Here is a 14,962-nt window from a genome sequence, read left to right on the forward strand (position 1 = left end):
TTGGAGGCTCTTTTTTGGATAGTGATTATTAATGGATATTGGCCTAGTTCTGCCCTGCATGCATTGTTTACGGTTTTCCTTTGAGTAGCTGAAGTGGTCTTGCAGAGAGCCGGCACGGGCTCGATGGGCCGAATGGCCTCCTTCTGTGCTGTAACCATTCTGTCGTTCTATAAAATATTAGAAAGTTTGTTCCACAGAAGCACGGGGTTTATCTGCTTTTATTGATGAATTTAAAAAGTCTGTATTAAAACCTGAGCCAGTGTGTTGTGAGACAAAAGAGCCTTGTGTCCAATAAAGGGAATAAAGGCCCACAGCCTCCCCTGGCCCCGAACAAGGGACTGGAGAAACTCGCTGCCCTGCGGATCAGACAATCAGCCGGCGCTAGTCCCGCCCCTCGGGCTCCCCGATTGGTTGGAGGACACGCCGCCGGCTCGCTCCTCCAGCCCCGCCCCGCTCGGTCCCTATTGGTCGGAAGCTCCCGTCAATCAGGCCGCGGGTCCGTGTCACGTGACCCCCGAGGAGATCACGACCACCGTCCAACTGCCGCCGCTCGGTCCGGGGCCTCGCGGACTCTCAGGTTTTTCTATTTCTGTTTATTCTCTCCGGATCCACCCCTCTCCCCCCCCCCGCGCGATTCTCCACCCAATCGGAGCGGAGAAAACTCACTTTGCGTCACCGATCGCGACTCTGGAACCGACACCAAGGCCTTTCCCGGAATGCCCCGCGCCGACTCCGTACGACAGGATCCGAAGGCGCAGGCGCAGCTCCGAGTGGGGGCGGGGCTTTGGTCTCCTCTGGGCATGCGCGGTTATTACCCTTGGTGACCGGAAGGGGTCGCTGTGCTGGACTCGGCCCAAACCGCCGTCCCGGATGCGCATGCGCGGGCTCCTGACTGTCAATCAACTATCAGCCAGAAGAGGTCGCTGGTGAGACCAGTGAAGAAAGAAAGACTTGCATTTCTGAAGCGCCTTTCACCACCACCGGACGACCCAAAGCGCTTTACAGCCAATGAAGTACTTTTGAAGTGTAGTCACTGTTGTAATGTAGGAAACGCGGCAGTCAATTAGCGCATAGCAAGCTCCCACAAACAGCAATGTGATAATGACCAGATAATCTATCATTTTGTTACATTGATTGAGGGATAAACATTGACTAGGACACCAGGGATAATTCCCCTGCTCTTTCCCACTTCTTCTCTTCTTCTTCTTAGGCAGTCCCTCGGAACAGGATGACTTGCTTCCACATTAAAAATGAGTTCTCAGGTGACTGATGAGTCCAATGCGGGACCTACAGTCTCTGTCACAGGTGGGGCAGACAGTGGTTGAAGGGAGGGGTGGGGTGCTTGGGTTGACGTGCGCTCCTTGCGCTTGCTCCTGGCGAAGAGACTCGAGGAGTTCGGCGCCTTCCCGGATGCTTCTCCTCCATTTTGTGCGGTCTTGGGCCAGGGATTCCCAGATATCTCTCCCACATTACAACAGTGACTACACGCCAAAAGTACTTCATTGGCTGTAAAGCACTTCAAGATGTCTGCTGGTCATGAAAGCACTATATAAATGCAAGTCTTTCTTTCTCGAAATAGTGCCATGGGATCTTTTATATCCACCTGAGAGAGCAGACGGGGCCTCAGTTTAACGTCTCATCCGAAAGACGCCACCTCCGACAGTGCTGCACTCCCTCAGCACTGCACTGGAGTGTCAGCCTAGATTTTGTTGCTCAAGTCTCTGGAGTGGGATTTGAACCCACAACTTTTTGACTCAGAGGCGAGAGTGCTACCCACTGAGCCACTGGCTGACACTAAAGAACAAGCAGTTCTGACAAAAGGTCATCGACCTGAAACATTAACTCTGTTTCTGTTTCCACAGATGCTGCCTGACCTGCTGAGTATTTCCAGCATTTTCTGTTTTTATTAAAGAAACGAGGGAGTGATTGCTGACAGAAAGAATGTTGGGTCATCCTGCGTATGCGCACCTCCCTGGTGGCTGAGGCGAAACACTGACTCACCCCCACCTGAGCCGCGCATGCATACCAGATATTGTGGCTCCGCATGCGCACCCGATGTTCCAACCGCGGGGTTTTGTGCGCTGAGCATGCGCATTGCAGACCGATCGGGACGGGCAATTGTGGAGCAGGAGGGAGAGCGTGGGGGCCATGAGCACATGTGCGGGACTCAGCGTCAACAGAGCGCTTTCTGCAGCGCTGGGGCTTGTGGGTATTACAGCCGCCATTACTGCTGATCCTTTCAACCAACCTGTGCAGCAGCTGGGGCCTGAAAATCAGCTTCACTGCCCCTAGGGTCGGAAAGGGGAAAATTAAACAACAGTTTGTCTCTGATCCTTTTCTGATCTCAATTTACAGGGTTATAGAAGTGGAGCAGTTACAGGCGGGAAGCTTAAACCAAACATCACGTCAAGATCTGACAGAGTCGCTCAATTCATCCGGACCTGAATATCATCGGCCTTTCCACATGGAAGGAGAAAGCAGCGATTGCAGCGCTGACAAACCGCACACGTGTTTGGTGTGTGGACGCAGATTCAGCCGATCGCCTGACCTGGCGAGACATGTGCACCGTCACACCGGGGAGAAACCGGGTAAAGGTGGGGACGGCGGGAAGGGATTCAGTTCCCCGTCTGCATTGGAAGTTCAACGGCGCAGTCGCACCAGGGACAGTCCGTTCACCTGCTCCGTGTGTGGAAAGGGATTCATCTGTTCATCCCACCTGCAAACACACCAGCGAGTTCACACTGGGGAGCGACCGTTTAACTGTTCTGACTGTGGGAAGAGCTTTAAAAGCCCTAGGGATCTGAAGGGACACCAGCTTGTTCACACTGATGAGAGACCCTTTAACTGTCCTGACTGTGGGAAGAGTTTTAAAAGCTCCTGGGTGCTCAAGCAACACCAGCGAGTTCACACTGGGGAGAGGCCATTCACCTGCTTCATGTGTGGGAAGGGATTCATTGAGTCATCCAACCTGCAGACACACCAGCTTGTTCACACTGACGAGAGATCCTTTAAATGTTCTGACTGTGGGAAGAGCTTTAAAAGCCCCCAGGAGCTGAAGAGACACCAGCTTGTTCACACTGATGAGAGGCCGTTTAACTGTCCTGACTGTGGGAAGCATTTTAAAAGCCCCCAGGAGTTGAAGAGACACCAGCTTGTTCACACTGCGGAAAGGCTGTTCACCTGCTCCGTGTGTGGGAAGGGATTCTTGAAGTCCTCCACCCTGATGAGACACCAGCTTGTTCACACTGTTGAGAGACCATTTAACTGTTCTGACTGTGGGAAGAGCTTTAAAAGCCCTGGGGAGCTGAAGGGACACCAGCGAGTTCACACTAACGAGAGACCCTTTAAATGTTCTGAGTGTGGGAAGAGTTTCAAAATCCCTGGGGAGCTCAAGCAACACCAGCGAGTTCACACTGGGGAGAGGCCGTTCACCTGCTCCATGTGTGGGAAGGGATTCACTGTGTCATCCACCCTCCTGTCACACCAGCTTGTTCACACTGATGAGAGACCCTTTAAATGTTCTGACTGTGGGAAGAGCTTTAAAAGCCCCCAGGAGCTGAAGAGACACCAGCTTGTTCACACTGATGAGAGACCATTTAATTGTTCTGACTGTGGGAAGAGCTTTAAAAGCCTTGGGAAGCTGAAGGGACACCAGCGAGTTCACACTAACGAGAGACCCTTTAAATGTTCTGAGTGTGGGAAGGGTTTTAAAATCCCTGGGGAGCTCAAGCAACACCAGCGAGTTCACAATGGGGAGAGGCCGTTCACCTGCTTCATGTGTGGGAAGGGATTCACTGTGTCATCCACCCTCCTGTCACACCAGCGAGTTCACACTAACGAGAGACCCTTTAAATGTTCTGAGTGTGGGAAGAGTTTTAAAATCCCTGGGGAGCTCAAGCAACATCAGCGAGTTCACACTGGGGAGAGGCCGTTCACCTGTTCCATGTGTGGGAAGGGATTCACTGAATCATCCACCCTGCAGACACACCAGCTTGTTCACACTGACGAGAGACCCTTTAAATGTTCTGACTGTGGGAAGAGCTTTAAAAGCTCCCGGGAGCTGAAGCGACACCAACACCTACACACTGGGGAGAGACCGTTCACCTGCTCCGAGTGTGGGAAGGGATTCGCTCGGTCCTCCAACCTGCTGGCACATCAGCGAGTTCACACTGGAGAGAGACCCTTTAAATGTTCTGACTGTTGGAAGAGCTTTAAAAGCTCTAAGAGCCTTAAGAGTCACCAGCGTCTTCACACTGATCATAGAATCTAACAGCACAGAAGGAGGTGATTCGGCCCATCGTGTCTGTGCCGGCTCTTTGTAAGAGCTGTCCAATTTAGACCCAAACCCCAGCTTTGTCCCCAGAACTCTGCAAACTAGTCCTCTTCAAGTACATGTCCAATTACCGTTTGAAAGTTCCTGTGGAACCTGATTCCAGCATCCTTTCAGATGGTGCGTTCCAGATCTTAACAACCCTCTGTGTGAAAACAATTCTCCTCATTCCCCTCTAGTTCTTTTAGCAACTATTTTAAATCTGTGACCTTTGGTTACCGACCCACTTGCCAGAGTGAACAGTTTCTCCCTACTTGCTCGATCAAAACCCCTCATCATTTTGAACACCTCTATTAGGTCTCCTCTTAACCTTCTCTGCTCTAAGGGGAACAATCCCAGCTTCTCCAATCTCTCCACATAACTGAAGTCCCTCATCCCTGGTACCATCCTGGTCAACCTCCTCTGCACCCTCTCCAAGGCCTTGACATCCTTCCTAAAGTGTGGTGCCCAGATCTGTACACAAGACTCCAGCTGAGGCCAAAACCCTGCAGCTGTACAAAACCCTGGTTAGACCACAGCTGGAGTACTGTGAGCAGTTCTGGGCACCACACCTTAGGAAGGATATATTGGCCTTGGAGGGAGTGCAGCGGAGGTTTACCAGAATGATACCCAGACTTCAAGGGTTAAGTTACGGGGAGAGATTACACAAATTAGGGTTGTATTCTCTGGAATTTAGAAGGTTATGGGGTCATCTGATCGAAGTTTTCAGGATATTAAGGGGAACAGATAGGGTAGATAGAGAGAAACTATTTCCGCTGGTTGGGGATTCTAGAACTGGGGACATAGTCTAAAAATTAGGGCCAGACCTTTCAGGAGTGAAATTAGGAAACACTTCTACACACAAAGGGTGGTAGAAGTTTGGAACTCTCTTCCGCAAACGGCAATTGATGTGAGATCAATTGTTAATTTTAAATCTGAGATTGATAGGTTTCTGTTACCCAAAGGTATTAAGGGATATGGGCCAAAGGCGGGTGTATGGAGTTAGGTTGCAGATCAGCAATGATCTCATTGAATGGCAGAACAGGCTCGAGGGGCTGAATGGCCTCCTCCTGTCCTATGTTTCTAACTAGTGATTTGTACAGGTTTAGTGTAACTTCCTTGTTTTTGTATTCAATGGCCCTATTTACAAAGCCAAGTATCCCATACGTTTTCTGAACCACCTCACCAACTTGCCGTGGCACTTTCAAAGATTTGTGAATATGGACCCCCAGGTCCCTCTGCTCTTGCACCCCCTCAAAATAGTCCCATTTAGATTATATGGCCTCTCCCTGATGTTTCTTCCAAAGTGCATCACTTCACACTTATCCTCATTTAATTTCATCTGCCTTGTGTCTGCTCATTTCACAGTCTGTCTCTGTCCTTCTGAAGTCTGCTACTACTATGCTCACTATTTACTGTGTTGCCAAGTTTTGTATCATCCGCAAACTTCAAACTTGTACACCTATACCCAAGTCCAGGTCAGTTATATATGACACGAAAAGCAATGGTCCTAATCCCGACCCCTGGGGGAGCCCACTGCATACTTCCCTCCAGTCAGAAAAACATATAGAAACATAGGAGATAGGAGCAGGAGTAGGCCATTCGGCCCCTCGAGCTTGTTCTGCCATTTAATGAGATCAGTACCCTGTCCCTGCCTTCTCCCCATATACCTTGACCCCTTTAGCCTTACGAAATATATCTAACTCCTTCTTGAATATATTTGATGAATTGGCCTCAACAGCCTTCTGTGGTAGAGAATTCCACAGGTCCGCCACTCTCTGGGTGAAGAAATTCCTCCTCATCTCAGTCCTAAATGGCTTACCCCTTATCCTTCGACTGTGACCCCTGGTTCTGGACTCCCCCGCCATCAGGAACATCCTTCCTGCATCTAGTCTGTCTAGTCCTGTTAGAATTTTTTAAGTTTCAATGACATCCCTCAGCACTACTCACTGTCTCCTCTCCCTTAGCCAATTATATACCCAAATTACCATCAGCCCTTTAATACCCTGTGCTTCTCTTTTCAAAGTAAGTCTCTTGTGTGGTACTTTATCGAATGCCTTTTGAAAGTCCATAAATAAGAGCAGGAGTGGGCCATACGGCCCCTTGAGCCTGCTCCGCCATTCAATAAGATCATGGCTGATCATCGACCTCAACTCTCCCATCCGATGTCCATATCCCTTGATTCCCCTAGAGTACAAAAATCTATCGATCTCAGCCTTGAATATACTCAAAGACTCAGCATTCACAGCCCTCTGGGGCAGAGAATTCCAAAGATTCACAACCCTCTGAGTGAAGAAATTCCTCCTCATCTCAGTCCTAAATGGCCGACCCCTAATCCTGAGACTATGACCCCTAGTTCTAGACTCTCCAGCCAGGGGAAACAACCTCTCAGCATCTACCCTGTCAATCCCCCTCAGAATCTTGTATGTTTCAATGAGATCACCTCTCATTCTTCTAAACTCCAGAGAGTATCGGCCCATTCTACACAATCTCTTATCATAGGACAGCCCTCTCATCCCAGGAATCAATCTAGTGAACCTTCGTTGCACCGCCTCCAAGGCAAGTATATCCTTCCCTAGATAAGGAGACCAGAACTGTGCACAGTACTCCAGGTGTGGTCTCACCCAGGCCCTGTACAATTGTAGCAAGACTTCCTCACTCTTATACTCCAACCCCCTTGCAATAAAGGCCAACATGCCATTTGCCTTCCTCATTGCTTGCTGTACCTGCATGCTAGCTTTCTGTGTTTCTTGCACGAGGACACCCAAATTTCTCTGAACACCAACATTTGAAAGTTTCTCACCATTTAAAAAATATTCTGTTTTTCTATTCTTCCTACCAAAGTGAATAACCTCACATTTCCCCACATTATATTCCATCTGCCACCTTACTGCCCACTCACTAGTCTATCTATATCCCTTTGCAGACTCTGTGTTCTCCTCACAGCTTACTGTCCCACCTAGCTTTGTATCATCAGCAAACTTGGAAACATTACACTCGGTCCCTTCATCTAGGTCATTAATATAGATTGTAAATAGCTGAGGCCCCAACACTGATCCTTGCGGCACCCACTAGTTACAGACTGCCAACCTGAAAAAGATCCGTTTATCCCGACTCTCTGTTTTCTGCCCATTAACCAATCCTCTATCCATGCTACTATATTACCCCCAACCCCGTGAGCCCTAATCTTGAGTAATAACCTTTTATGTGGCACCTTATCGAATGCCTTTTGGAAATCCAAATATACTACATCCACTGGTTCCCCTTTATCTACCCTGCTAGTTACATCCTCAAAAACCTCTAATAAATTTGTCAAACACGATTTCCCTTTCATAAAACCATGTTGACTCTGCCGAATCATGTTATGATTTTCTAAGTGCCCTGATACAACTTCCGTAACAATGGATTCTAGCATTTTCCCAACGACTGATGTCAGGCTAACTGGCCTGTTGTCCCCTGTTTTTTCTTTCCCTCCTTTCTTTAATAGCGGTGTTACATTTGCGACCTTCCAATCCGCTGGGACCATTCTAGAATCTGGGGAATTTTGGAAGATCACAACCAATGTATCCACTATCTCCACAGCCACCTCTTTTAGAATCCTAGGATGTAGGCCGTCAGGTCCAGGGGATTTGTCGGCTTTTAGTCCCATTAGTTTCCCTAGTACTTATATTAATGACATTAAGTTCCTCACCCTCATTAGATCCTCGGTTCCCCACCATTTTTGGTATGCTTTTGTGTCTTCTACTGTGAGACAGATACAAAATATTTGTTTAACGTTCCTGCCATTTCCTTATTCCCCATAATTTCTCCTGTCTCTACCTCTAAGGGACCAACGTTGTCAGCTGTGGCTCAGTTGGTAGCACACTCGCCTCTGGGTCAAAGGGTTGTGGGTTCAAAGTCCCACTCCAGGGACTTGGGCACATAAAGCTAGACTGACACTCCAGTGCAGTGCTGAGGGAGTGCTGCACTGTCAGAGGTGCTGTCTTTTGGATGAGATGTTAAACCGAGGCCCCGTCTGCTCTCTCAGGTGGATGTAAAAGATCCCATGGCACTATTTTGAAGAGAAGTAGGGGAGTTATCCCCAGTGTCCTGGCCAATATTTATCCCTCAACCAACATAACAAAACAGATTATCTGGTCATTATCACATTGCTGTTTGTGGGAGCTTGCTGTGTGCAAATTGACTGCCGCATTTCCTACATTACAACAGTGACTCCACTTCAAAAAGTACTTCATTGACTGTAAAGCGCTTTGAGACGTCCGGTGGTCATGAATGGCGCTATATAAATCAAAGTCTGCTTTCTTTACTTTTGCTATTCTCTTTTTGATGCTTTTGATTTAATTATTAAACATTTAAGAAATTATTGCAGTGATCAAGGCTGACTCTAAAACTGTAGGCAATGTGTTTTTAAATAATCTTTAGTGAAGCTGCTGTGGCTCTGGCCCTTTGCCAGGCCCGCTGAATGCGGCCCCTCTCCCAGATTCCAGCCCCAGCTCTGTGCTGACTGTGGCCCCTCTCCCAGATTCCAGCCCCAGCTCTGTGCTGACTGTGGCCCCTCTCCCAGATTCCAGCCCCAGCTCTGTGCTGACTGCGGTCCCTCTCCCAGATTCCAGCCCCAGCTCTGTGCTGACTGTGGCCCCTCTCCCAGATTCCAGCCCCAGCTCTGTACTGATTGAGCTGCTCTCACCTGGGGACAGTGCGTCACAATCGACCCCCGCGCACCTGAGCTGCTCACCAGGTCCCGCCCCCTTGCTGCGCTGCCATTGGTTGGAGGACCCACCGGCAGCTCGGTCCTCCAGCCCCGCCATGCTCTTCCTATTGGTCCAGAACACCCATCAATCGCCCAGGCGGTGTGAGCTGAGCATGCGCGGACCTTGGCAGCAGCCGCTGCCACATCAGGTGAGAGAGCTCAGGGAGCGGGTTAATGAACCCCGGGATCCCTGATAGACAGCCAGGAATCTTGTGCTGCTGCTATGCCAGGGGAGGAGAGGAGAGGAGCGGTCTCTGTGTCCAGGAGGAGAGACCACATCTGTTGCTGCTGCAGCTACTATTGGGGTGCCAGAGGAGAGGAGAGAAGAGACCAGGAGACCAGAGCTAACAACAAAGGGAAGCCATTCCATCACTGCTTCCCCAACTGGTCTCCATTACAGGAGAGGGAGAGAGGGGAGAAAAATGAACATCCTACATCTGTTCAGAAGGAGGGAGAGCCATTGGAAAACTTCTACAGGTGGGTGTTTCATGGTGCACTCTCATAAAGACTTTGTATTTAAGTGGGGGGAGGAAAGAAGGAGAAGAAAACACCTAGGGGCGTGTGTGGCTCTTGTAAAAACTAGGCCACACACACCACTAGCAAACACCCCTCCCTATTGCTTGACCTGGGACAGCTGGAGCTGCCCAGGTGAAGTCATCATTTAATTATCACATCGTTCAGACCTGGTGGTGGACTGAGCCTGGGCATCTCCAGCTTTATTTTCCCAGGTGAAGACATCTTCACCCCCCAACAAGAAGACCATCAATAGAGACTTATTTTTCAGAGAGTGTACCCCTGCGAGCACCCACCCACCATCTTGAGTGGAGACCCAGCCCCTGCAGTCTCCCTCCTTCCCACCCCCCTTTCTCTCTCTCTTTGCCTCTCTCTAAAGAGGCACCTCATATCCATTAATTGCCTGTTGAGCAGAGGGGAGAAGGCCCCTCTCCCAATTTAATCAACAAGGGGAGAGGTGTGCCTTCACTTTCAAAGCTCCCTCTGCTCAGGGAAAACAACCACTGAGGCCATTAAGATCACCAGGCCTGTGACTTGGGGTGGGTGTAGCCCTTTATAATAAGCACCCCACGATGGCAACCACATCATCGCCGGTGACGGGGCCAGCAAGATCATACGCAAGTGTGGCAGCCACGGCCACGGCTGCTCCTGCTGCTTCTGCTGCCCCGTCACCATTCCGCCTCATCGCTAAAAAACACAGGGTGAAGAGCTACACTCACCTCTACATGACTATCGAGGCGTGCATGAAGGCCGTGGCTGGGGTTGTCAGCCCTTCAGCCATCGTCGCCGCCTCAAAAATGTACGGCAAGGCTGTGCTCTTCCTGGGGTCGGAGCGGGCGGTGTCCCTGGCCGTAACCAAGGGGCTCACCGTGGGTGGGACCTTACTGCCGGTGGATCCTCTCGAGGCCACCTTGCAGAGGATCCTCTTGTCAAATGTCCCACCCTTTGTTTCAGCTGAGCTCCTCCTCCCCCACCTACGTCAACTGGGGGAGGTGAGGTCGGGGATCACACCGATCCCGCTTGGATGCAGGGAGGCCAGCCTCCGGCACGTCTTCTCCTTCCAGCACCAGCTTTTTGTTCAGCTGGCCCGGGGGGAGGACGCCGAGGGCACTTTTGTCGTGTGTCACGAGGGGGCTGCACACCGCGTCTTCTGGATGTCGGACGGTGTGCGGTACCACGCCTGTAAGGAGGTGGGGCATGTATGAAAGAACTGCCCCGCCTCCAAGGCCACCAGAACATCTGAGGCGGCCAAGGCTGGCGCCGTCGCCGCTCCCCCCCCGATCCTGTCAGCGCGTTCTCAACACCTGATGCGTGGTCGACGTCGGAGGCCAACGCCATCACGGCTTCCAGCAGGGGGGAGGCAGAGCGTCCGTGCGGAGGGAAGGTGCAGAAGAAGATGAAGCACCTAAGGGCGGGTCCCCTCAGTGAGCACACGGATATGGATGATCTGCTGGAACTTACGCCCGCATACCTTGCGCTGGTGGCGGCGGAGTCTCGGAGTTTGGGGGGCCTCGTGCCCGGGCCTGTGATCGCAACCGCTGAGGCAGAAAAATCAAGATCTGCGACCGGGCTCGGGCTCAAGGGACCCGAGCAACCCGCTCGATGGGAGGGAGCGGAGGAGGAGGCCTCGGTAGGTATGGAGGTCTCCCAGCCTTCGTGTCCCTCCACAACATAGAAACATAGAAGATAGGAGCAGGAGCAGGCCATTCGGCCCCTTGAGCCTGCTCTGCCATTCAATGTGATCATGGCTGATCATCCAAATTCAGTACCCAGTCCCTGCTTTCTCCCCATACCCCTTGATCCCTTTAGCCTTAAGAAATATATCCAACTCCTTCTTGAATATATTTAATGAATTGGCCTTCACTGCCTTTTGTGGTAGAGAATTCCACAGGTTCACCACTCCCTGGGTGAAGAAATTCCTCCTTATTTCTGTCCTAAATGGCCTACCCCTTATCCTTAGACTGTGACCCCTGGTTCTGGACTCCCCGACCATCGGGAACATCCTGCATCTAGTCTGTCCATTCCTGTCAGAATTTTATAAATTTCAATGAAATCCCCTCTCATTCTTCTAAACTCCAGCGAGTACAAGCCCAATCGACCCAATCTCTCCTCATACGTCATTCCTGCCATCCCAGGTATCAGCCTGGTGAATCTTCGCTGAACTTCTTCCATGGCAAGAACATCCTTCCTCAGATAAGGCGACCAAAACTGCACACAATACTCAAGATGTGGTCTCACCAAGGCCCTGTATAACTGCAGCAAGACATCCTTGTTCCTGTACTCAAACCCTCTCGCTATGAAGGCCAACATACCATTTGCCTTCTTAACCGCCTGCTGCACCTGCATGCTTACCTTCAGTGACTTTTGCAGAAGGACACCCAGGTCTCGTTGCACTTCCCCTTCTCCCAATCTATTGCCATCAAGGCTGCTCCTCAACTCTTGGTTACACTTTAGCCCCACGCTCCTAATCTTTGCCCGCCCGGTGTGGAGGGGGATGGGTAAGTGGGAGGATCTTCTCCTGGACCTGCTCTTGGGCCTGGTGAAAACAGCAATTTGTAGGTCCAGGATGGGTGGGGCCCATGGGGGGGTTGCTCTGGCTGCCTGCCTCTCTACCTCAAAAAAACAAGCCTTGACCCCGCCCCTACCGCCCCATCTCCAACCTCCCTCTCCTCTCCAACGTCCGTGAACGTTTTGTCACCTCCCAAATCCATGTCCACCTTTTCTGGAAATCCATGTTTGAATCCCTCCAATCAGGTTTCTGCCCCATCACAGTACCGAAACAGCTCTTATTAAAGTCATAAATGACATCCTATGTGACTGTGACAAAGGGAAACTATCCCTTCTTGACCTATCTGCAACCTTTGACACGGTTGACCACACCACCCTCCTCCAACACCTCTCCACCATCGTCCAACCCAGTGGGACTGCAGTCGCCTGGTTCCATTCTTATCTACTCAGTCGTAGCCAAAGAATTTCCTGCCATGGCTTCTCTTCCTGCTCCAGCACTGTTACCTCTAGTGTCTCCTAAGGAACTATCCTTGTCCCCCTCCTATTTCTCATCTACCTGCTGCCCCTCAGCGACATCATCTGAAAACACAGCGTCAGTTTCCACATGTATGCTAACTACTGCAATGAGGAGGAATTTCTTCACTCAGAGGGTTGTGAATTTTTGGAATTCTCTACCCCAAAGGGCTGTGAATGATGAGTCGTTGAGTATATTCAAGGCTGAGACAGATGGATTTTTGGACTCTAGGGGAATCAAGGCTTATGGGGATTGGGTGGGAAAGTAGGGTTGAGGTCGAAGATCAGCCATGATCTTATTGAATGGCAGAGCAGGTTCGAAGGGCCGTATGGCCGACTCCAGCTCTGAATTCTTATGTTCTTATGACAGCCAGATCTATCTCACCACCACCTCACTCAACCCCTCTGCTGTCTCTAAATTGTCAGAGTGCTTGTCCGGAATCCAGTTCTTGATGAGCAGAAATTTCCTCCAACTAAATATTGGGAAGACCGAAGCCATTGTCTTCAATCCCCATCACAAACTCCGTTCCCTAGCTACCGACTCCATCCCTCTCCCTGACAACTGTCTGAGGCTGAACCAGACTGTTCACAACCTTGGTGTCGTATTTGATTCCGAGATGAGAGCTGACCACATTTCCGCACCATCACTAAGATGGCCTATTGCCACTTCTGTAACATCGCCCAACTCCACCCCTGCCTCAGCTCATCCGATGCTGAACCCCTCATCCATGCCTTTGTTACCTCGAGACTTGACTATTCCAAAGCACTCCTGGCTGGCCTCCCACATTCCACCCTACGTAAACTTGAAGTCATCCAAAACTCGGCTGCCCGTGTCCTAACTTGCACCAAGTCCCGTTCACCCATCACCCCTGTGCTCGCTGGCCTACATTGGCTCCCGGTTAAGCAGCGCCTCAATTTTAAAATTCTCATCCTTGTTTTCAAATCCCTCCATGGCCCCGCCCCTCCCTATCTCTGTAACCTCCTCTAGCCCCACAACCCCCTGAGATATCTGCGCTCCTCTAATTCTGCCCTCTTGAGCATCCCTGATTATAATGGCTCCACCATTGGTGGCCGTACCTTCAGCTGCCAGGGCCCTAAGCTCTGGATATCCTTCCCTAAACCTCTCTGCCTCTCTACCTCTCTTTCCTCTTTTAAGACACCCCTGAAAACCTGCCTCTTTGACCAAGCTTTTGGTCATCTGCCCTAATATGGGCAGATGCCCTAATTTTGGTCATCTGCCCTATTTTGTGGCTCTGTGTCAAATTTTGATTTCTAACACTCCTGTGAAGCACCTTGGAATGTTTTACTATGGTAAAGGTGCAATATAAATACAAGTTGTTGTTCCGCAGTCTTCCCCGTGCCCAGGTGGCTCTGGAGAGGGAGCAGGCGATGTCCATCGGTTCACTTGATACCTTCCTCGACCGGTGGGCACCTCAGGGTACAGAGTGTCTCTCAGACACTGGGAACAACATTCTGGTTTATTTGGGAAGGTTCCCTTTGCTTTTGGAGGGACTTTCTTGCTTATTTTGGTTTAGTTTAGTTTGATTGGACCACATGATTTAGGGAACAAGAGAGGAAAGAATGTTTCATAGAAACTTGAGTTGTCTGTTCTGAATTTCTATCCTGCACTTACAGTGATGACTTTTGTAAACTCCTTTTACAGGGTATTAGAAGGGGAGGATTTACAGACAGGAAACTCAAACCAAACATCACATCAAGATCTGACAGAGTCACTCGATTCATCAGGACCTGAATATCATCGGCCTTTGAATGTGGAAGGAGAAATGTTTGTTTGTTCTGTCTGTGGGAAAAGATTTCAAACATCAGTGTGACTGGAAAAGCAGCGAGACACACACACCCGAGTGAGTGTTCCAGTGCACTGACTGTGGAAAGAGCTTTAACCAGTTACACAGCCTGAAAAAACATCGCACCATTCACAGCAGGGAGAAACCGGACACGTGTTCTGTGTGTGGACAAGGCTTCAACTGATCATCCAACCTGGGGAGACACAAGGACACCCGTACCATGGAGAAACCGTGGAAATGTGGGGACTGTGGGAAGGGATTCAGTTACCCATCCCAGCTGGAAACTCATCGACACAGTCACACCGGGGAGAGACTGTTCACCGGCTCCGTGTGTGGGAAGGGATTCACTCAGTTATCCAACCTTCTGACACACCAGCGAATTCACACTGGGGAGAGGCCGTTCACCTGTTCAGTGTGTGGAAAGGGATTCACACAGGAATCCAAACTGCTGACACACCGGCGAGTTCACACTGGGGAGAGACCATTCACCTGCTCTGTGTGTGGGAAGGGATTCACTAACTCCTCCAACCTCACTGCTCACCAACTTGTTCACACTGACAAGAG

At 50.3% G+C, this 14,962-nt stretch overlaps 1 protein-coding gene across 1 annotated transcript in view; it reads left to right on the plus strand.

The window, feature by feature from the left end:
• Positions 1 to 4,753, plus strand: part of LOC147119043 (uncharacterized) — a 453,069-nt gene extending 448,316 nt beyond the window's left edge. Inside the window, exon 2 of the mRNA XM_085984759.1 lies at positions 2,356 to 4,753. Coding sequence (XP_085840885.1) covers positions 2,465 to 4,270 — 1,806 coding nt within the window. The 5' untranslated portion in view covers positions 2,356 to 2,464 and the 3' untranslated portion in view covers positions 4,271 to 4,753. The remainder of the gene's footprint in view (positions 1 to 2,355) is intronic.
• The last annotated feature ends 10,209 nt before the right edge of the window (positions 4,754 to 14,962 follow it).

The sequence above is a fragment of the Somniosus microcephalus genome, chromosome 4, assembly GCF_052327205.1.
Source record: "Somniosus microcephalus isolate GS21.2 chromosome 4, FLI_Smic_1.0, whole genome shotgun sequence".
Taxonomy (NCBI): Eukaryota; Metazoa; Chordata; class Chondrichthyes; order Squaliformes; family Somniosidae; genus Somniosus; species Somniosus microcephalus.